At 48.6% G+C, this 21,816-nt stretch overlaps 1 protein-coding gene across 1 annotated transcript; it reads right to left on the bottom strand.

Moving 5' to 3' along the window:
- Positions 1-16,279: 16,279 nt before the first annotated feature.
- LOC109684321 (RIMS-binding protein 3A-like) lies at positions 16,280-21,471 on the bottom strand. The gene has a single exon (XM_020160638.2). The coding sequence runs from the start codon at positions 21,469-21,471 to the stop codon at positions 16,639-16,641; it is 4,833 nt and encodes a 1,610-aa protein (XP_020016227.2). The 3' UTR covers positions 16,280-16,638.
- Between the last annotated feature and the right edge of the window lie 345 nt (positions 21,472-21,816).

Below are 21,816 nucleotides of genomic sequence, written 5' to 3' on the forward strand. Positions count from 1 at the left end.
GGATTCTACAATGACTTTTTCTTTTAATTTTTTTATTCATTTATTCACATGTGCATACATTGTTTGGGCCATTTCTCCCTACAGTGACTTTTAACTGCTATGATTGTGCGGGTTTTCCATGAAGATTAATAAACTGTAAACACCTGCAATGGTTATGGGCTCTTCATGAGGATTAATAAACTCAACACTTTCATGTGAAAAAAAAAAAAAAGAAGAAATAGCAAGAGCACAATGGATGAAAAAGGAAATGTCAAACATCTGTATAAAAGGAAATATGAGCCAGGCACCAGTGGCTCATGCCTGTAATCATAGCTACTCAGAGGCAGAGATCAGGAGGATTGCAGTTCAAAGTCAGCCTGGGCAAATAGTGAGAACCTATCTCGGAAAAGCTCATCACAATAAAGGAGGTGTAAGCCTTTTAAGTTCAAGCCCCAGTACCACAAAAAAAAAAAAAAAAAAGCAATGCTGGAGGTACCATAATAACTGACTTCAAGTAATACTATAGAGCCACAGATAGAAAACCAGTATGGTACTGACTCAAAAACGGACAGTTGACTAATGGAATAGAGTAGAGGATGCAGAAATAAACCCAATATAGCCATCTGGTTCTCCAAAAAGGTGCTAAAAAACATTTCTGGAGAGAAGACAGCCTTTTCAACAAATGGTACTGGGAAAACTAAGTATCTAAATGTATAAGATTGAAACTCACTGGGCACCTATGGTTCATTCCTGTAATTTTAGGAGGCAGAGATCAGGAAAATCAAGGTTCTAAGCCGGCTAGGGGAAAATAGTTTGCAAGACCCTATCTGGAAAAAACCCTTCACAAAAAAGGGCTGGTGTATGATATATTTGATACATTGTAAGAGCTTTTGTAATTGCCACAATGTACCCCCACCCAGCACAACAATACAAAAAAAGAGGTGAGGGGGCTGGTGGAGTGGCTCAAGGTGTAGGCCCTGAGTTTAAATACTAGTCCCACAAAAAAAAAATCGTTTTTAAAAAATCAATTCAAAATGTATCAAAGACCTGAATGTAAGCTCTAAAACTTTGAATTTGAAATTACTACAAGAAACACTTCAAGGTATAGACACAGGCAATGACTCTGAATAGGACTCCAATAGCTCAGGAAATAATAGAATTGACAAATGGAGTTGCAGAAAATTAAAAAGCTTCTGCACAGCAAAGGAAACAGTTATCAAAGTAAAGAGTGAGAGAAAATCTTTGCCAATTATCCATCTGACAAGGAATTAATATCCAGAATATAGAAAAAAAAAAAAAAACTAGATCAGGCTAACCATAGCAAAATGGACTGGAGATGTGGCTCAAGCTGTAGGGTTTGTTCTGCAAGCTTAAAACCCTGAGTTTAAGCCCCAGTACCACTAACAAATAAATAAATTTTAAAAATCCCAAAACAGAACATAGGGGCTGGTGGAGTGGCTTAAGTGGTAGAGTGCCTGCCTAGCAAGCATGAGACCCTGAGTTCAAATCTTAGTTCCAAAAAAAAAAAAAAAAAACCAAAAAAAATCCACATAGGCAGGGGTCTGGTAATCACTGTCATATATTGAAAGCCTATAAATTACCTCAAAATTTTTGGATGTGCCTTTAGCAATATAAGCCAAAAATCTTTAAAAATGGTCATAGCCATCTGGGCAGTGGTGGCTTATACCTGTAATCCTAGCTACTTGGGAGGCTGAGATTAGGAAGATTTTGGTTCAAGGCCAGCCCAGGCAAATAATTCAAGAGATCCCACCTCCAAAATAACCAGAGCAAAATGGACTAGAGGTGTGGCTCAAGCAGTAGTGTGCCTGCTTTAAAGCTTGAAGTCCAGAGTTCTAATCCCAGTCCCACAAAAAAATGATCATAGCCCCTTGGACCAATATTCCAGAATTCTGTTCTAGAGAAATTAGCCATGTTTCCAGATTCTGTGATTGCTCATATAACCAAATACTAAGCTTAGGAGCACACCTGAGAGTTATCAGGCTCTCAAAGATCACTTGTCAAATGATTTGCATTTGGAAATTAATATACAATACCATTTTTTTATGGTACTGGGGTTTGATCTCAGAGTCTACATCTTGAGTGACTGCACTTGCCCTTTTTTGTGATGGGTTTTTTCGAGATGGGTTTTTTTGGCCTGGGCTGGCCTAGAATCTTGATCCTCCTGATGTCTGCCTCCTGAGTAGCTAGGATTATAAGCATGAACCACTGGCGCCCAGCTAAAATAGAAGCTGATACCATAGTAATTGGAAAATTCAAAGTGAACTTATAATCATTCTGGCTCCTTTTTTTTGGAGGGGGGCAATACTAGGGCCTCATGCTTGCTAGGCAGGTGCTCTACCAGTTGAGCCACTCTGCCAGACATCCCTGATAACATCTTTTAGGCTAGTAGTCCCAGTTACTGGGGAAGATCGAGGTTCTAAGCCATCCCTAGCAAAAATTAGCAAGAAAGGCTGGGGTATGACTTAAGTGGTAGAACAGCTGGCTAGCAAGTATGAGGCCCTAAATTCAAACCCTAGTACTATTAAAAAAAATCAATCAATCAATCAACAAATAGGTAGTGAGATCTCATCTCAACAAATAAACTGGGCACGCTTAAGCCACCACAGCCAGCTACACAGGAGACCATAGGTAGGAGGATTGAGGCTGGCACCAGGCAAAAATCCAAGACCCTTACCCAAAAAATAACTAAAGCAAAAAAGAGCTGGCATTGTGGCTCAAGTGGTAGACTGCCTCCCTAACAAGCACAGAGCCCTGAGTTCAACCACCAGTACTGCAAAATAATAATAATAATAATATTCACAGCCAGGTGCCAGTGGTTCACACCTGTAATCCTAGCTACTCAGGAGGCAGAGATCAGGAGGATCAAGATTCTACGCCAGCCCAGGAAAATAGTTTGAGAGATCCTATCTCAAAAATACCTGTCACAAAAAAGGGCTAGTGCAGTGGCTCAAAGTGTAGGCCCTGAGTTCAAACCCCAGAACAGTTAAAAGTAATAATATTTTCAAGTGTCATTTATGATCATTAAAAAATCTTACACAAAATAACTGTCTGACAGTAGGGGATTGATTAAGCAGTCCACACTATTGAGCTTTAAGCAGTCCATGGTGTTTATTATTTATTTTAAGAGCTATCTTGCCAGGTGCTGGTGGCTCTCCCCTGTAATTCTAGCTACTCAGTTGGTAGAGATCATGAGTACTGGGGTTCAAGGCCAGCCTGGACAAATAGTTGGAGAGACCCTATCTTGAAAAAAAACCCATCATGAAAAAGGGCTGGTGGGGTGGCTGAAGGTATAGGCCAAGTTCAAACTCCAGAACAGCAAAAAAAAAAAAAAAAGTCAAATAAATGAATGAATTTATTAACTTGATAAATTACCTTCCAACTCCCCCTTCTCTCCTGCCACAATATAGCCTACCTACTTCTCCCCAAGCCACATATGTTCATTCATTCTCTGTCGTAGGAAGTACCACCCAGGTTGTATACGTAGGGCACAGAATAGCACTACAGAAACCTGGCACCCAGTTGCTCATCTTTCTCTTGTCCTTCCCAAAATCTTGTTGCTAATTTTGACTCCCAATAGTGAGTCTTCTCTAAACAATTTATTTATTTGTTTGTTTATTTGTTTATTTATTGCAGTATTGGGGATTGAACCCCAGGTCTTGGGCCTGTTAGACAAGAATTCTACCACTTGAGCCACACCTCCAGCCCATGGGCAAAGCAGTTTATATACCTAAGTCCACTATTCCTCTCTATGGCCCAGGAGAGGTGAGCTGTTAGTACTTCTAATTTACAGATGAGAAAATTGAAGCTCTGGAGTTTCTTTTCTTTTCTTTTTCTTTTTTTTTTGTGTTTTGTTTTTTGTTTTTGGTGGTATTGGGGTTTGAATTCGGAACCTCATGCTTGCTAAGCAGGCACTCTACCATTTGAGCCACCTTGCCAGCCTAAGACTGAAGCCCAGAGAGGTTAAGTCACCATCAAGTTCCACAGCCAAGCTCAAACCCCAGTCCCTCTGACTGACACAGACTCAGTTACTTTCTTTTTTCTTTTTTTTTTTTCTGGTGGAACTGGGGTTTGAACTCAGGGCTTCACTCTTGCAAAGCAAGCACTCTACTGCTTGAGTCATGCCTCCAGTCCTTGGAGACAAGGGTCTCATGAAACTATTTGCCCAGGCTGGTCTTGAACCAAAATCCTTCTGATCTCAGCCTCCCAAGAAGCTAGAATTATAGGCATGAGTCACTGACACCCAGCTTTAGTTTAGTTTCCTAAGAAAAGTCCCCTGTTCTATATATTCCCTATAGCAAATGCCTTGCGAATAATGGCTTTCCCTCCTTCACCATCCACCTTCCTGTCACTTTGCCATCTCACAGCCTCAGGGAGAGCCCAATCACTATGACCCCAAGGGAGACTACACATTGGATTGTCATTCAACAAACACTTGCTAGCAACAAGGGTAAGGTGGGTGCCAGGCTAGCACACAGAAGCCCACAGTCAAGGGGAGACACAGAGTACTCACAAGAAGGCAAGAGCTAGGTAAGGAGAGATATGGGTTGCTTTGTAGGGGACAGGAGAACCCTGACCAAGAAAGCAGTCTCTTGCCCATGTCCCCCTTCAGTGCCAACTGCCACCTGCAATGTTACTACTGGTATGGTTTTCTCTGGCTGCTTTTTTTTTTTTTTTTGAGGTACTGGGGTTTGAACTCAGGTCCTCACAGTTGCTAGGCAGGGGCTCTACCACTTAAGCCACTCCTCCTACAATCTGGGTGCTCTTTCTGACGAGATTGGGCACATTCAGGGTGGTATGGCCATAGACCTGGGTGCTCTTTCTAAAGCAGCTCTCTCCACCCTGTCTTCCTATTTCCATACCAGGTCATGGTCTTATTGGTCTATGCACTTCCTTCTCTCTTTTAAACCCTCACTGGACCATGAGCTCTGTGCAAATCAGGAGTGTTCACTGCTCATTCACCACTGAAGCCTTGGAAGGCTCTCCAAGGTCAACAATGATTTTGGTTCATGTGTAAATTTGAAAAGGACAAATACAAGTAGAAGGTAAGGGGATGCCAGGCAGAGGAGCAACACGCTCAAAGTTCTGAAGGAAGAGAGGGCTATAGGAGGCATCCAGAGGATGCTGGTCAGACCTGGTGCCTTGGGGTTCTTGGGTTGTGGTATGGGACCATGGACACTGAGAAGAACCCAGAACCAGATGCTGGTGGTTCATGCCTATAATTCTAGGTCTGTGGGAGGCTGAAATCAGGAGGATCGAGGTCTGAGGCCAGCCTGGGAAAATAGTTAGAGAGATCCTATCTGCAAAATTACCAGAACAAAATGGACTTAAGTCTTAGAACGCCTGCAAACCAGGTTTTAAACTCGGCTACATTCTGAGTTTAAATCCCAGTCTCATCAAAATAATAATAATAATAATAATAATAATCAGTAAATAAATAAATAAAATAAGGTCTGGGAACATAGCTCAAGTAGTAGACTGCCTGCCAGGGAATTGCAAGTCCCTGAGTTCAAACCCCAGTACCGCCCAAAAGTAATAAATAAACACTGAGTCCTTTAAAAAAAAAAAGCTGAACCAGGCACCAGTGGTTCATGCTTATAATCCTAGCTACTCAGAAGGCAGATCAGGAGGATCATGGTTCAAAGCCAGCCCCAGGAAAATAGTTCGGGAGATCATATCTAGGAAAAAAAAAAGTATATATATATAATATATATACATTAAAAAGTATATATATAACGTATATATATATTGTATATATATATACAACGTATATATATTGTATATATATACGTTGTATATATATACATTGTATATATATACATATATATACGTTGAATATATATATATATATTGTATATATATATATAACACACAAACTAAAAGAAGAACTGGCAAAGTGGCTCAAACAGTAAGAGTGCCTGCCTAGCAAGTGGTGGTGTGAGGCCCTGAGTTCAAACCCCAGTGATGGCAAAAAAGAACCCAGAAGTGGCAACGTTGTCAGTTCAGGCCAGCATCTGGAGTCTTTCTCCCAAGGGCCACAGAGAGAGAGAGAGAGAGAGATGCCTGAGTTCTATACGCAGGGAGGGCAAAAGCAAAATTATAATGGAGGTGTGTGGAGGAGCTGAGTCCACAACAACCCAAGAAGGTGGCAGAGAAAACAGCAAGGAAGGGAAGACAGTCCTGCAACCCAGGTCAAAGGCTGCAGGTAGTGGCATGATCCCCAGGCAGACAAGTGAAAGTCTTTCTTATTAAAGTCAGCCAAGACAATCTGGGCATATTGCAGTTCCTGCTACTCAGGAGGCTAAGGCAAGAGGAGGATCACTTGAGTCCAGGTGTCTAAAGTCAGCCTAGGCAGCAATGGTGAGACCTGATCTCAAAAAAAAAAAAAAAAAAGCTAAGACAGTCTAATACAATATTTGTGATGGAATTACATGTATGATTTTAGAAAAAAACTACCATTGTGATACAAACCCATGATCCCAGCACTACAGAGGCTGACAAGAGTTCTAGACTAGCCTGGACTACATAAGAAGATGCTGCCTCAAAAAAAAAAGAAGAAGTAAGGAAGTGGGATGGAGGGAGGGGTAGATGAAGGAGGGGAGGGAGGGAGGAAAGAAAATAAAATAAAAGAGAAAAGGAAAGGAAAAGAAAGAAAAGAAAAAGAAAAAAGAAAAAGCAAGAAGGAAAGGTGTTGTACAGATATTTCCATTGATAAATGGGTTTACAAATTCCTAAGAAGGCTGGGGAGTTCTGCTGCAAGAAGAACTCTCAATGTACATCTGAGAATTGTACATTGAGAATTTTTGTTGGAATTGTTATGTCTATGTATTACTTTTGTTGTTTTTTATTTTTGTTTTTTTTTTTTTTTAGAGAATGGGGTCTCACTATATTGCCCAGCCTGGCCCCAAACTCCTGGGCTCAAATGAGCCTCCTGCCTCAGCCTCCTGAATAGCTGGGACTGTGGTGCATTCCACCACACCTGGCTTGTTATTTTTTTAGAAAAAATAATTACGAAGTTGAAAAAACAAAAATCTGCTGGGTGTGGTGGCATGCACCTGTAGTCATGGTTGCTCAGGAGGTTGAGGTAGAAGGATCACTTGAAACCAGGAATTCAAGATCAGCCTAGGCAGACCTCCATCTCAAAAAAAAAAAAAAAGTCAGTGATCTCCACTTTTTTCTTTTTCTTTTTTTTGTGGAACTGGGGTTTGAACTCAGGGCTTCACGCTTGCAAAGCAGGCACTCTACCTCTTGAGCCACACCTCCAGTCCATTTTGCTCTGGTTATTTTGGAGATGGGGTCTTGGGAAGTATTTGTCTGGGGTATCCCTCCTCCCCGTTTCATGAGAAGCTTTACATACCTCCTGCTTGGTCACAGACTCCCTTATCCAAGTCCTGTCTCTCCCAGTACCTGATCTCCTTCCTCCACTATTACACTGGCAGGGTCTATTCTAGGGTCTGTCTGCAAAATGCTGTGACCCCTGCACTTGGTTGGCACCTGGTTCAGGTGGAAGGATGGGAAAAGTTGGGAGCCAGTTGTCCCTCTGAAATGGGAAGGTGAAGACAAGGGCTGGCAGGCTTGTATTTCTGGGGGAGGCAGTTGAATGGGGATACAAATCCTAGCCAGGCTTCCGACCAGTCATCTATCCTAGAACTGTTCTCTAAGGACCTCAGTTTTCTCACCTGTAAAATGGGACTTACAGCCATTATCTGCTCAGTTGACTTGTGTGTGAGGTAATCACACAGACGGGGCAGGCAGAAGCTCAGCAGAGTTTTGGTTAATGGCAGAGTAATAGAGAAGTGTGCATATACAGAATCCCAGGCCAAGAAGTGGGGCCAGGCTGGGTGCCAGTGGCTCAGGCCTGTAATAAAGGCTACTTGGGAGGCTGAGATCGGGAAGATCAAGGTTTGAGGCCAGCCTGGGCAAATAGATCTTGAGACCCCCTCATCTCCAAAATAATCAGAGTAAAATGGACTGGAGGTGTGGCTCAAATGGTAGAGTGCCTGCTTTGTGAGCGTGAAGCCCTGAGTTCAAACACCAGTTCCAACAAAAAAAAGAAAGAAGTGGGGACAAGGTTAGGCAATGTCCCATTTCCCCAGTGGTGCTCCTCTCCAGCAGTTGGGGGAGGGCAACAGTGGTGAAAACAGATCTATCTTCAATCTGGGCTAAGGAATAGAGTCCTGGGGGCATCAAGAACCTCCTGGTGGTTCTAGGTTGGTTCCCTAAAGGGATAAAGGTTGACCAAGGGCGCCTAGGGCCACAATGTGGAATGTTCAACATTCTAGCTTTGCAGTTTTCTTTGAGGAACCTTCCCCCCATCACCAAGGTCTAGTGGGGCCTCATGTGGCAATGGGGGAGGGGGCTATCTCCCTCATGGCCAGGACACCAGGAAGCCCCCAGGGCTGGGACAGTAGCCTCTGGTCACAATCACGAGAAAGGTTGGCTGGGCTGGGTGCACAGCCCTTATCTTGCCTGACCTTGTGGAGGCTGACCACTCCCTCTTTCTGGAAAATGTGACCCTCTGCCCTGCCAGAGGCCTCTTTTGCCTAAATCCCAGAGCTTCTGGGGTGAGCCCTCAGCTCCCAGTTCTACCCCTGGCCCACCACCTTGAGGTGCTTTCACTGGCCCCAGCCCCCATCCACCTCCCAGAAGTCTCCACCTGGAGTCCCTTAGGCATCTCTGATTCAGCAGGTCTGGACTTGCTTCTGTACCCCCTCCAAGCAGCTTTCCAGAGCATGCTGTTGCCCAAGACTGACTGCCGGCCACTCCCCAACCCTCCCCCCCACACCAATTTGAATTCCTGACTCTCCCTCCCTCTGGCCTCCTCCCTAGACCACATAGCCCTCCCCCAGGGTAGGGGAAGGAATCTCTAGATAAGGGCATGGGGGCAAAGGGACACACCTGGGTTCAGACCCCAGGCTCTGCCATCAACTTGCTGAAGGACCTTGACAAGTGCTCTCCTTTCTCTGAGCCTGAGTTTCTCCTTCTGTAAAAGGCAGACAGAATGACACTCTGGATAGGGTGTCACATCTGAGCAGGATGTGAGCTAAGGCGCAAGGTAAAGATTCAACAGTCATCAATTCTTAAAGAGAACCTAGCCACCAAGAACCCAAAACCAACAGATTCTTCGGGTGGTTTCTGTCACAAGTGGGTTGGTGCCTTCCCTAGGTCACAAAGGGATCAGTCCATAAACCCGGATGCCTGCTCCATGACACATTCAGATACCTACATCGAGAGTGTGCATGGAGCAAGACACAGTCTGATGGGGGAGGTGGCAGAGTAAATGAGTAATTCCAGGGTACAGGATCCTGCCTGGGGGCTGTCCAAGCATGTAGGAGGGGCAGCTAAATCCAGGAAGGGAAGGGTGGGATGAAGACAGCTTCCCGAAAGAAGTGATAAAGAGTACTTTCGAAGGACACCTTGGAGTGATGGACTGAAGGGGCAGGGCAGCTGGAAGGCCAGTTTTAGAGAAGAGAAAAATGAGACTTAGAGTCAAGCAACAAAGGAACTGCTGGTGGGAGGGGGGGGTCATTCAACTAAGAAGTGAGTAAGCCAGGGTTCTGTCCAGCCCACACCCCATCTCAAGGTAAGCAAGAGTGGCCTAGCCCCCAGGAGGGCACATTTTACCCAGAGCACCCTAAGCAAAGGGGTGTGGCCAGTGGGTCCCTAAGACCGAGGTTAGGGACTGAGGTCATTGCTCAGTGGTAGAGCACTTGCCTAGGATACTCAAGACCCTGGGTTTGATTCCTGGCACTGCAGAACAACAATGAAAACAGACAAACACACAAAAAAACCCACTGAGGTTAATGTCCCAGATGGTCAGATAGGCACAGCCAAGCTCTCCATTACCAGAGTGTTTGCCCAGGATTCCAGAAACTCTGTGAGAGTGTAAAATGGGGCACATGAACCCATAACTAGGTGTCAGGGCTGGGGTGGGAGGACAGACCCATAACCACCTGGGGCAGGGACAGGTGGGGCTGAGCCTGGAGACTAGCAGGATCTGTGGGTCCAGCCGGGGTGTCAGAGGGGCCACCATGGCCCCAGGAACCCTCTGTACCCAAGATCCTAGAGCTTTTATGCTTGGTTTCACAACACCAGAGTTGGCCAATCATGTTCTACCATTGCTTGAGCACCTGACTTCCAAGTCCCACCCAACCTCCTCTAAATCTGACATCCATGGAGTGAGCCAGGAAGAGGGAAGTATGGCCAAAAAGTGGAATAAGCTTTGGCTGAACATGTAATTAGTGGTTTAGTATTTGCCTAACATGCACAAGGCGCTGGATTAGATCCCCAGGACCACATAAATAAATAAATAAATAAATGCCTGTAATCCTAGCTACTTTGGAGGCAGAGATCAGGAGGATCCTGGTTCGAAGCCAGCCTGAGGCAAATAGTTCGTGACACTCTATCTCGAAAATACCCAACACAAAAAAGGGCTGGAAGAGTGGTTCAAATAGAGAGCCTGTTTAGCAAGTGTGAGGCCCTGAGTTCCAACCTCATGTACCACAGGAAAAAAAAAAAAAGAAACTTTGCAGTGTGCTGCAGAGGTAGCACTGAGTATTTATTTTTTGGTGCTGGGGATGGAATCCAGGGCCTCATGCATGCTAAGCATGTGCTGTACCACTGAGCTACACTTTCTACCCCTCTGAACCTCCTTTGTATTTTTTTATTGTGTCCTTCATATGGTGGGTTGTTTTTTGTATTTTATTTTATTTCTTGTTTTATATGGTCACGATATGTAGCCCAGGCTGGACTTGAACTCCAGATTCTCCTGCCTCAGCCTCCTGATGCCTGACTTTACATTGTGTTCTTGAGAAATCTTTCCCATCTTTTCTACAATGACTCTAAAATAGATCAGTTCATCTCCCATTTTGGAAATGCACAGCAGCAGAGGAGACAGATGGGGTAGAGGCCCCTGGGCAAAGGTGGACAGTATCAGAATAGGCTCAGTGATCCTTGTGACTGACCTCTACAGACATTACCCTTTTGCCCACTCTGTAGGCTGCTCTGCCCTCTGGCCAGTCAGGCCTCCCATCCCCCGCACTCCTCTCCTGGGCAGGTTTAGACTGGACAGGCTTTGGGCCTCTAGGTCATGTGTTCAACTAGGGAAGGGCCCAGAACAGACCATAGCCAAGCATCCACTTCCTTTCCGGCCCATCCCTGTCCTTGGGCGGACAACTTACCTTGCTATACCTGTGTGGCCTTCCCTTGTCCCTGCATAAAGTCTTCAGATTCCGGGGGCTCTTGAGGGAGCCAAGGTCAGCCCAGAACTATGTCCTCCTGCCCCAGTCACCTGTCTGTGTTCTCACCAGACTCATAAGTACTCTTACCATTTATTTTATTTTATTTATTTATTTTGGCAGCACTTGGATTTTGAACTCAGGGCCTCACGCATGCTAGGCAGGTCTTACAGCTTGAACCACTCCACCAGCCCTTTTAATGTGATGGGTTTTTTTCAGATAGGGTCTAGAGAACTATTTGTCTGAGGCTAGCTTCGAACCCTGATCTTCCTGATTAGGCTTACAGGCGTGAGGCACCGGCACCCATCTCTACCTATTTAAGTAAAATAAACCTAACCCTGACACAGATGAGAAAACTGAGGCTCAGAACCTCTCCCCCCAACCCCCAATGCCTATCCACTGGCAGGCTCGTATTTGGCACCAAGAAGCTGTGTTCCCAAGCCCAGCTGTTCTATGGCTCCATGGCCCTACCTCTCCCCGCCTTACAATTTTTTATTTTTTTTTCAGTACTGGGGTTTGAACTCAGGGTCTACACCTTGAGCCACTCCACCAGCCATTTTTTTGTGGTGCATTTTTTCAAGATAGGGTCTTTTGAACTGTTTGCCCAGGCTGGCTTTGAACCTCTATCCTCTTGATCTCTGCTTCCCAAGTAGTTAGGATTATAGGGGTGAGTCACCAGAGCCCGGCTACCTTATACTTCTTTATTCATTCACTGGGATTTAGGATTTAGGGATGAAGGCTGTGGGAAGTGTCCCTTCATATCAGACTGACTAGATCTAACACTGGTAGATGGTTCCTGTCGGTTGGTGGGCTGCTCTCTAGGTTGCTGTGGGAAGTGAGGAGGGAGCAAACACAGCCATGTGGGGCTTGGATTCATTCCAGGCCTGAAGAGCCAAAAAAATATTTCTTGCTTCCCTGACACTAGGTCTAAGCAGGCAGGTGTGGCTCAAGCAGTTCTATCTTAGATTGACTGATGGAACACAGGCAATAGAAAAACCTAGGTAACATGCCAGGTGTGGATGAGGGCTATAGAGGAAAACAGGGTGGGGGCTAGAGAGGGAGGCGGGTGCTACTTCATAGCTCTGACACTCTGCAGCTGTTGGGAGAAAGGTGAATGATTTGGGGCAATGGTAAGGGCAGATTGTAAAATTAAGTAAAAACCTGTCTGGGGCTGTAATCCCAGCTATTTGGGATGCTAAGGCAAGAGTATTGCAAGTTCAAGGTCATCCTGGGCAACTTAGCAAGACCCAGTCTCAAAATAAAAAATAAATAAATAAAAGGAGCTGGGGGACTGGAGAGATGGCTCAGGTGGTATAGCATCCGCCTAAAAAGCACAAGGCCCTGAGTTAAAACCCCAGTACCACCAAAAGACAAACAAATGAAAAAACAGAACAAAACACATAAAAATCCAGTAGGCTAGTGGAGTGGCTCAAATGGTAGAGTGCCTGCCTAGCAAGTGTGAGTCCCTGAGTTCAAACTCCAACACCGCAAAAAAAAATAAATAAAAAGCCGGCGCCAGTGGCTCACGCTTATAATCTTAGCTACTCAGAGCGCAGAAATCAGTAGAACCACATTTCGAAGCCAGCCTGGACAAATAGTTCAAGAGACTATCTTGGGAAGTACTCAGCACAAAAAGGGCTATTGGAGTGACTCAAGTGGTAGAGCTCCTGCCTAGCAAGCATGAACCCTTGAGTTAAAATCCTAGTATTGGTGCTCTCTTTAGCAGCACAAATACTAAAATTGGAACAATACAGAGAGGATTAGCTTGAGGATTAGAACTTGGAGCTGGGGATGTATCTGAGTTATAGAGTGTTTGCCTAGCATGCATGAGGCCTTGGGTTCAATACACAGTACTACAAAAAATAAATACAACGTAAAAAGTGATAGAACAACAAAACAACATGGGACGGAATTTGAAGTTCTTTTTTCTTTTTTTTTTTGGTGGGACTAGAATTTGAACTCAGGGCTTTGCAAGTGCAAAGCAGGCAGGCATGCTACTGCTTGAGCCACATCTCCAGTCCATTTTGCTCTGGTTATTTTGCAGATGGAGCCTCGAGACTGTTTGCCTGAGGTGGCCTCAGAATCACAATCCTCCAGATCACAGCCTCCCGAGTAGCTAGGATTACAGGCATGAGCCACTGGTGCCCAGCTTGAGTTTGAAATTTTTATAGAGAGTCCTTGTCAAACTTAATTCTTTTTAAATTTTTGTTCGGTTCTGGACCGACCCAGGGCCTCAGGCTTACTAAAGGCAAGAGCTCTACCACTGTACTATACCGCCAACCCCCATGTTCTTAATTCTGAAAGTGTGTGGATTAATATCTATTCTCTTGCTAGTATCTATTCTCATTGCTCTTCAGGCATATGAGTCACCCCCCAGTCAATAAGCAACTTGCCAATCCACCAGCCTGGCACCCATGAGCCTCCAGTAGCCCTGCTCTCCTCTCCTGGAGAAGCAGTTTGGGTTTTCTTAATTATCATATTATTGGGGATACATCATAACATTTGCAAAAGTATTTAAAATATATCTTAGTCAAATTCATCCCCTCCATCATTCTTTATACTCCCTCCCCAAGAGGCAGTTTTCTTGTTGCTCCTTGTCCCTAGACATCATTCTGTAATATTGGCTCACCAGGGATCTGGTGATTTGAAAGATTTCGAAGCTGGGTGATGGTGGCTCACTCCTGTAATCCTAGCTACTCAGGAAGCAAGATCAGGAGGATCAAGGTTTGAAGCCAGCCTTGGGCAAATAGTTTGAGAGACCCTATATCGAAAAATCCATCCCAGAAAAAGGCTGGTAGAGTGGCTCAAGTGGTAAAAGCACCTGCCTAGCAAGTGTAAGGCCCTGGGTTCAAACCCCACTACCCACTACCATCAAAAAAAAAAAACAAAACATTTTGAGGAAGCAATATTTGTATGTGCATGTTCATGGTAACATTATTCACAGAACTAAAAGGTAGAAGCAAGGCTGGAGGTGTGGCTCAAATCATAAAGCTTCTGCCTAACAAGTTCCAGTACCTCAAAAAAAAAAAAAAAAGGAACTTGGGTTAGGTGCAAGTGGATCATGTCTGTAATCCTAGCTACTCAGGAGGCAGAGATCAGGAGGATCAGGGTTTGAAGCCAGCCTGGGAAAATAGTTTGGGAGCCCTATCTCAAAAAAAAAAAAAACCCTTCACACAAAAGGGCTGGTGGAGTGGCTCAAGGTGTAGGACCTAAGTTCAAGTCTCAGTACTGCAAAAAAAAAAAAAAAGGGGGGCTGGCAGAGTGGGCAAACATGATCAAGCACTATAATTGCAGCACTTGAGAACTTGAGAGGCAGAGAAAGGGAGGTGGAGAGTTGGAGGTCAGCCTGAGCTACATGGTGAGACATTGTCTCAAAAAAAGGGCTGGGACTGAGAGCATGGCTCAAGTGGTCAAATGCCTGCCTACCAAGCATGAAGCATGAGGCCCTGAGTTCAAGCCCCATTACCACCAGAAAAAAAAAAAAAAGGTTGGTGGTATAGCTCAGTGGTAGAGTATTGCCTAACATGTACAAGGCCCTAGGTTCCATACTGCTGGAGGAGGAGGGAGAAGAAGAAAAGAAGAAGGAGGAGAAGAAGAAAAGAAGGAGGAGGAGGAGAAGAAGTAAGTGGAATGGGCTTCTATAAAATGAAGAGTTCTAGAGATATAATACTTAAACATTACTAAACTGTACAGGTAAAAATGATTAAGATGGTGGCCTTTTTTGGGTGTGGTGGGTGTGGAACCCAGGGCCTCGTGCATTCTAGGCAAATGCTTTGCCACTAAGCTATGTCACCAGCTCATGACAGTACATTTTATGATAGGTTTTACTACTCTTTTTTTAATGGTGCTAGGGAGCAAACCCAAGTCCTCATGAATATTAGGTAAGCACTCTGTTTCTGAATCACACCCCCAGTGCCCCACAGATTTGAAAAAAAAAAATTGTGAAATATGTTGCTCTCAGCTGTGATCATTGAGCTGAAAGGAAGAGAGATGGTGGCTCCCTCAAGGGTTGGAGATGAAGTCCAGCAGGGTGAGCTGGTCTGGGTTCCCTCCCAAGGCCAGCCACACAGCCTGTTTGAGCCTGTTTTCTCATGGTAAAAATGGGTCATTGTGACATTCAATCCATGGGGACAGAGTTGGATTTCCTCCCCTTGCTGAGGCCTGCAGCCTTCAGCTCACAAGACATCCACACTACAGCTCCTCATGTAGTGTTTGCTCTTTGAGGACAAGGCAGCCATATGTGTGTCACATCGAGACAGTTCTCAGGCCTGTTTCTTCCCTCTTCCCACCTTCAGCCCGAGGGACAATAGCCCTCTAGCCCCAATTCACCAGTTTGCTGTGGAACCAGTTGGTGACTCCAATGCTCTGGCCCCAGGGATGCTTCTAGTCCTTTCTGGCTGTACTTTGCAGTGTCCTTCCTCCGGACATGTCATTGGATACAGGGAATGTGGAGAATGGGGATATGGTGAGCAAAGAAGACCACCCTGCATGGCCACCCTCCTGAAGGGGGAGCTCTGGAAAACCATGGAAAAGTCGCTTTGAGCTATATGACTACAGATATAAGGGCTCCTCTGAACCTCAGTAGGCTCTTCTGTAAAATGGAACAATTAAAGAAATACCTTCCTAAGGGATCCCACAAAGCACCCTTGGGAGCACCAGCAGCTACTGAAGTGGGACTCGCAGCTGGAAGACACTGACCTCACCCAGGCCTCACAAAGGGCCCACCAGTGACATAGTCCTAGCATAAGACTTTTCAGTGCTGGCTCTTAGCTGGACCCTCTATGTGCAGACCAGATGACCCTGAGCTGAGTCCACCCCAAAGGGTAAGGCTACAACTTCCCTTCCCCAGCCAGAAAAGCTTATCGGCAGTGCTTGTGGATCTACCGTACAGAAGTGAGGGCTAGAAGAGATGTGCTCATGTTTCCCTTGGTTGTGCTTTAACTTTTAAAATATTCTTTTTTTTCTATGAACATTTTAATGAGGGGGTTGAACATAAAATAGAAAAATAACATTCTGATTGCTTTTTTTTTTGAGATGCAGACTTTTCTTGAGACTTTCATACAAGGCAATAGATGAATAATGTGAACCTGCTGAAGAAAATACATACCACAGAAAAAAGGCATTTCTTCAAATACCTATCATAGTTATCGACAACTTCCAAGCAGCCTGTCAAACTGTCAGGCTCGTTTGGTTTTCTTTTGGAAACAACACGAGTGACGACTTACGCCCGCTGCTTTCAGAGGCTAGGGGACACTTGGGAATTGCCATCAGTCTAACCCAGTGGCGCCTGGAGCAAATGTTGCTTAAGGTGGTGGTGAGGATGGGTGTTGTGTGAGGATGCACGTGTTTGCTTTTCTAGAGGGCGTGGGCAGGCAGAGGCTACCACCCTGGAAGGGAGCTGTGCTCACTCCGCATGGACAGACAAGTCATCCAGCAGATGGGCAGGGACAAGGCCCCTGTGGCCACTAGACTCACCGTAATAGAATCCCTTAGCATCTACAGGCCCATACACAGTAACCACGTCTCCTGCCCTCAGCACCAGCTTGCCCTTTGCCCGGCTCCCTAATCTCCCATCCCTGGGATCATAGTCCAGAGCTGCCACCATTGTCTTTGGAGTCCATGGTGTAGATGTCCCTTGGGGCATGAGAATGGATCCCTGGGTGCTGGTAAGACACTCAAAGTCCTCAAGGTGGGCAACAGAGGGAAGATGCCCTTGTTCTGACAAACACCAACTCCCGTCAGTCTGCTCTGTGCCCACCTCCACCACAAGGTGCCCAGGAATGTTACCCACTTGTCCATTGCACTCGCCATGGTAGAAGCCATGGGGGTCCTGAGAGCCCCACACTCTCAGCAACTGCCCTTTCTGGAAGGCCAGCTCCTCCTCTGCACCCCTGGGGTTGGCAGACATCACCAGGGGATTATAATCAAAGAGGGCCACAAAGACTCTGGAGGGAGTGTTGGCCTCTGTCCTCAACTTCAGGGAGCCACCCCTGGGCATCTTAACAACTTTGCTGGAAGGAGCTTGACATAGTGTTGAGGTGGGCTCACAGAGCTGGCACTCTCTCTTGCCCCCCAAAGCTTTTCCTCGTCTGCTCTGGGGCCTCAGTTTCTTTTTCTGCTCTGGCTTCCTTGTATGCCAAGGACCCAAGCAAACTGCCTCCTCCTCCTCCAAAACGTTACCGAAGTCAGCCGCATGATGCAGGCTGGTGCCTTGCTGCTTGAGGGCCTTCTCAAAGGCAGACTTCTCCTGATGTGGCTCTTTCCTGGCCCCACACTCAGGGGACAAATGGATGAATCCTGGGGCAGGGCTTCTGTTGGTGCTCATATGCTGGTAGTGGCTTTCTTCCACCCCAGACTGGCCAGTGGGCAGAGGTGGCCTGTGGTTCTGGGGACTCTTCTGAAAAGGCAGGTCCTTTTTGCAGTCTTTCCAGGCCTCTGTGGACCCCTGGGCTTGGTTGCCAGTCCTTTCTGAGCTTAAGCTGGACACTAGAGACTGCCTCCTTGGGGGTTCTTCAGGGAATGCTTCTAGAAACTTGGCCTGAGGTTTCCCACAGTTTCCAGGAGTGTGAGTACTCAGAGAAGCCTGTGTCAGCTTCTGATGACAGACAGGGAAGGTGACTCTACAGGTGGACAGGTCACTGCAGGTATAGCTAAAGGGAGGAGTCTCCAGTAATGGGTGACAGGTGAAGCAGTCCTCAGGGATCTGAGCTGGCACTGAATCTAGGGACTCACCATAGAGCGACATGGTTCTCACTGAGAGCTTCTGGCATGTGAGGGGCACCTGGAGCTGGGACAATTCCAACAGGGTGCTCCCAGCAGTGGCATCAGTGACCTCTGCAACCTTGAGCCCATGCATATACACTGCATAGCCTGTGACCTGTACTCCATTGGAGGACCCAGCTGAGTCAATGGTCACAGGAAGCCAGCTGACCACCAGGAAGCCTGGAGAGGCATGGTGCTCTACTAGTACATCCAGTGGGGGGTCAGGGGGTCCTGCTAAGGGTGTGTCAAAGGTGATGGTGGAGGACATTGTTTCCCACACCTGCAGCAAGTCCCTAGGCAGCTGCACTTCCACCCTCACCTGGTATCGTGTGCCAGGATGTAGACCTTGGAAAGTGTAGCAGCTCACACCTGATGGGGTCAGGGCATGTTCCTGGTCATTAAGGTACACCATATGGGGGTGTCCGCTGCTGCCATGAACCCAGGTGATCTCAGCAGATGTAGCCGCAACGCTCTGCAGGTGTAGTTGCATGGGGGCCACACAGAGCACTCCTCTGGCCCCTAGAAATGGACTGGAGAAGCCCTGTTCCCCCACACTCTGTGGTGACCCCACCCAGCAGGCTTCTTTCTTAGTCTCCAAGATCTCTACCGCCACTTCTGTCTCAGAGCCCAACCTTACAATCTGGTATGGCCCTCTATCCACTGATGCCTGAGCTTTTCCAAGTGATAAGCTGTTTTCCTTCAAGGCTTGGCTCTGTCCAGCAGGTAGTGAAGTGGGGCTAAGGTCAGGGGACTTGGAGGGCAGGCAGCCTAACATGGGGCTGTCTGGAACCTGTTCCACTAAGTTGGATGGCACCATTCCCCTACGGCCATCCTCAAGCTCCCCTTCATAGAAGCCATCGTCATCCATGTCCCCAAAGACATACACATAATCCCCAGCTGTGAGGGGCAGCTCACTCTCAGGATGCTCATTGGGTCCCTCAAATGGATTGTAGCTATACCTAGCCAGGAAGACCTTGAACTTGGGGGTAGCAGGAGCCTCAGAGTCCTTTACTTCCAGGGGAGTGGACACACTGTCTGACTCAAGATCATCTACCTCACTGGCTGTGTCCACGTCCAGAGTAAGGCAAGATGGCACTGTAACCCATACGGACTCCACCTCTGACGAGGAGTTCGACTGGGAGCTGGTTTTCTTGGCCTGGGGCCTGGAGTCCAAAGGCTCGCTGGGAGAGACCCTGTCTGACACTCTAGGGGCACTGTCTGGTTCACTAAGGGCAACTGGACTTTCTTGCTGGGAGAGACAAACAGAAGGCTGTTTGTCCCTGCTGGGCAGTGACAGTGCATGGTCTTCCTGTCCTGGCTTGAACTTGGACCTTCCACTGCCACTGGCTTGGAACTCTGGGGTTTGGATGATCTCCGATGGCTGCTGCAAAGGGTGGCCAGGTTGACATTGCAACGCCTGCATCTCCTTCCGGGCAGCCTGGAGGTCGCTCAGGGCCTTCTGCAGGTAGTGCTGCAGCTGCTGCTGCCTGTCTTGCCCACTCTCTGCCTGCTGCAGCAGCTGCTCCGCCAACAGGCCCTCCTGGCACGTGCGACTCAGCTGCCCGCGCACGTCGCTGTTCTCCCCTGCCACCTTCGGGATCCAGTTGGCCTGTGCCTGCAGCCGTGCGTTCTCCTCCGCCAGCCAGGCGCCCTTGAGCAGCGCTGCCTGCAGCTGTGCTTCAGCTTCCTCCACGCGCCGCTGTGCTGCTGCCGCCTGAGCGCCCAGCAACTCGCATTCACGCCGCCGCGCACCCAGCTCGCACTCCAGCTCTTGCACCTGCTGTTGCACCTCCTCGCAAGGTGAGCTGCGGCTGCCAGCCTCACGCCCGGCGCCACCCTTGGATTGCTGCAGTGTCAATTGCCTTTGCAAGCGCAACACTTCGCGCTGGGATTCGCGCTGCAGCCGGTCCAAGTCGCTGATGTTGAGCCACTGCGCGCTGGGGGCGCCCCCTCCAGGATGCGAGGTGCTGCCGAGAGCCGTGGCAACGCAAGCCTGCAGCAGGTGGCATTCCCTCCGAAGTTCTTCGATCTGTTTGTCCTTGGCCAACAGTGCAGTAGCCTGTTCTGACAAGTCCTGGGCGCGCTGGCGGGCAAAGGCCTGGCACAGCTCCAGGTCGGCGTGGCTCTCACCGGGTACGGGCGCACTCACTGCCCGCAGATTGGTTTCCTGCAGCTTGCGGGCCCGGTCCTCCAGGCGCCGCGCCAGGCCTGTTAGTTCAGCATGCTTTACCTTGAGCCGCTTCACCTTCTCAACTGCCTCGTCGGAGAAGCCTGCGCGCCGGAGCTGCATGTTCTCCTCGCGCAAAGCAGAACACCGGCGCGACAGCACCTGCAACGCTTCAGCCAGCTCCGAATTTTGCTTCAGCAGTTCGTGGTAGTCCAGGCCTAGTGGCGCGGGGGTCAGAGCTTCGCAGGGCTGGTTCCCGGAGCCTTCTCCTCCCCGCGGATCGCTAGGTTTCCTATGAGCCGACGGTGGTAGGAGCGGCAGCGGGGGACTAGGAGAGCCTGGGATGGAGACATCTGTTGGGGAGGCCCGCACCTCGGATTCGGAGGCCTTGGGACAACTCAGTGTGCTGTTGAGCGAGCAAGAACGCGCTGTTGTCAAGGAATCAAGGGAGCTGGCACGCGTGGGGAGCAGGTCGTCTGGAGAGCTGGAGCATGACGCGGGCACCAGATCCAGAGAACGGGAGCGAACGCGGACGCCAGTGCTCAGGCTGTCTAGGGATCCGAGTCGACAGGCGGGCTTTGGGGTGCGACGAGCACTGCTCCGGATTTCGGGGAGTCGCTCTTCCGAGGAATGCACGGCCTGGGGGTCTGGGTGTTCCGGCAAAGCGGGTTGCCAGCGAAAGTGCTCCAGGATGTACTTGAGAAAGAGTTGACGCTGCAAGTGTAACGCCGCCTGCAGGTGGCGGATGCGCGCGGCCTGTTCGCTGTCGGTCTCCCAGCGAAGCTGCGCCAGTACTTGTTGCAGGCGACAGTGGCATTGAGTGGCAGAGGTCTCCGGCGCCTCCGCGCGGCCGCAGTAACCGCGGTTCACCAGTTCTTGGGCCAGCTGGCGCTGCAGCTCTCGGGCCTGGCGCACCACACCGTCGCGCTCACGGTGCAGCATCTGCTGCAGCTGCCGCAGTTCGGCCTCCTTCCAGCGCAGCAGCTGCCGGATCTCGGCCTCGCGCTCTCGCTGCACCTTCTCCTGCAGTTGCCGCATCTCCCGGAAGCGCTGCGCCTCCCACTTGGAGCGCAGATGGTCAGCCAGCTGCTGCCGCTCCTGCTCTGCGGACTCCCTCAACTGGCGCGCCTGGGCGGTGAAGCGCCGTCGTTCGGCCCGCCCGCGCGCGCGCTCGGCCTCCAGCTCCGCCCGCAGCTTCTCCAGCTCCCGTCGCTGTTCCTCCAGCACTGCTGCCGCTGGGCCCGGGCTGCCTGGCTTCTTGGGCGACACGCGGCCGCCACCCAAAGGGGTAGGCGAGTCCTTGGTCATTGTGGCCGCAGTCCGGCCAGACGCCTGATCTTGCCTGGCAGGCCACAGTTAGTCAACGGCCGCCGCCCCGGCCGCGGCCAACCGCCCAGCGCGCCCCTTCCGGCGCTCCCTGAGTGGGGGGGTGGTGATCTCCGCGTGCCCCTTCCGCCTCTGGGTGTGTTCCCCAACCCTTAGTCGCGGGTGTCTCGGGCCGAGAGCCTCTCCTCCCTGCTTAGGCCGCTTCCTAGACCCAGGCTGGGCTCCCAACACATCTGCTCAAACTGGTCCCTAACCCTCCCTTTCCTCCCGCATTTTATGGGGCCCCATACCTTTTCTGTTTCATGACTCTTGTGACACTCTCCTAAT

The sequence above is a fragment of the Castor canadensis genome, chromosome 18 (assembly GCF_047511655.1).
Source record: "Castor canadensis chromosome 18, mCasCan1.hap1v2, whole genome shotgun sequence".
Classification (NCBI taxonomy): domain Eukaryota; kingdom Metazoa; phylum Chordata; class Mammalia; order Rodentia; family Castoridae; genus Castor; species Castor canadensis.

Bases quoted from the DNA above. Each gene is read 5' to 3' on its own strand.
- LOC109684321 (XM_020160638.2), bottom strand. From the start codon at position 21,471: ATGACCAAGGACTCGCCTACCCCTTTGGGTGGCGGCCGCGTGTCGCCC.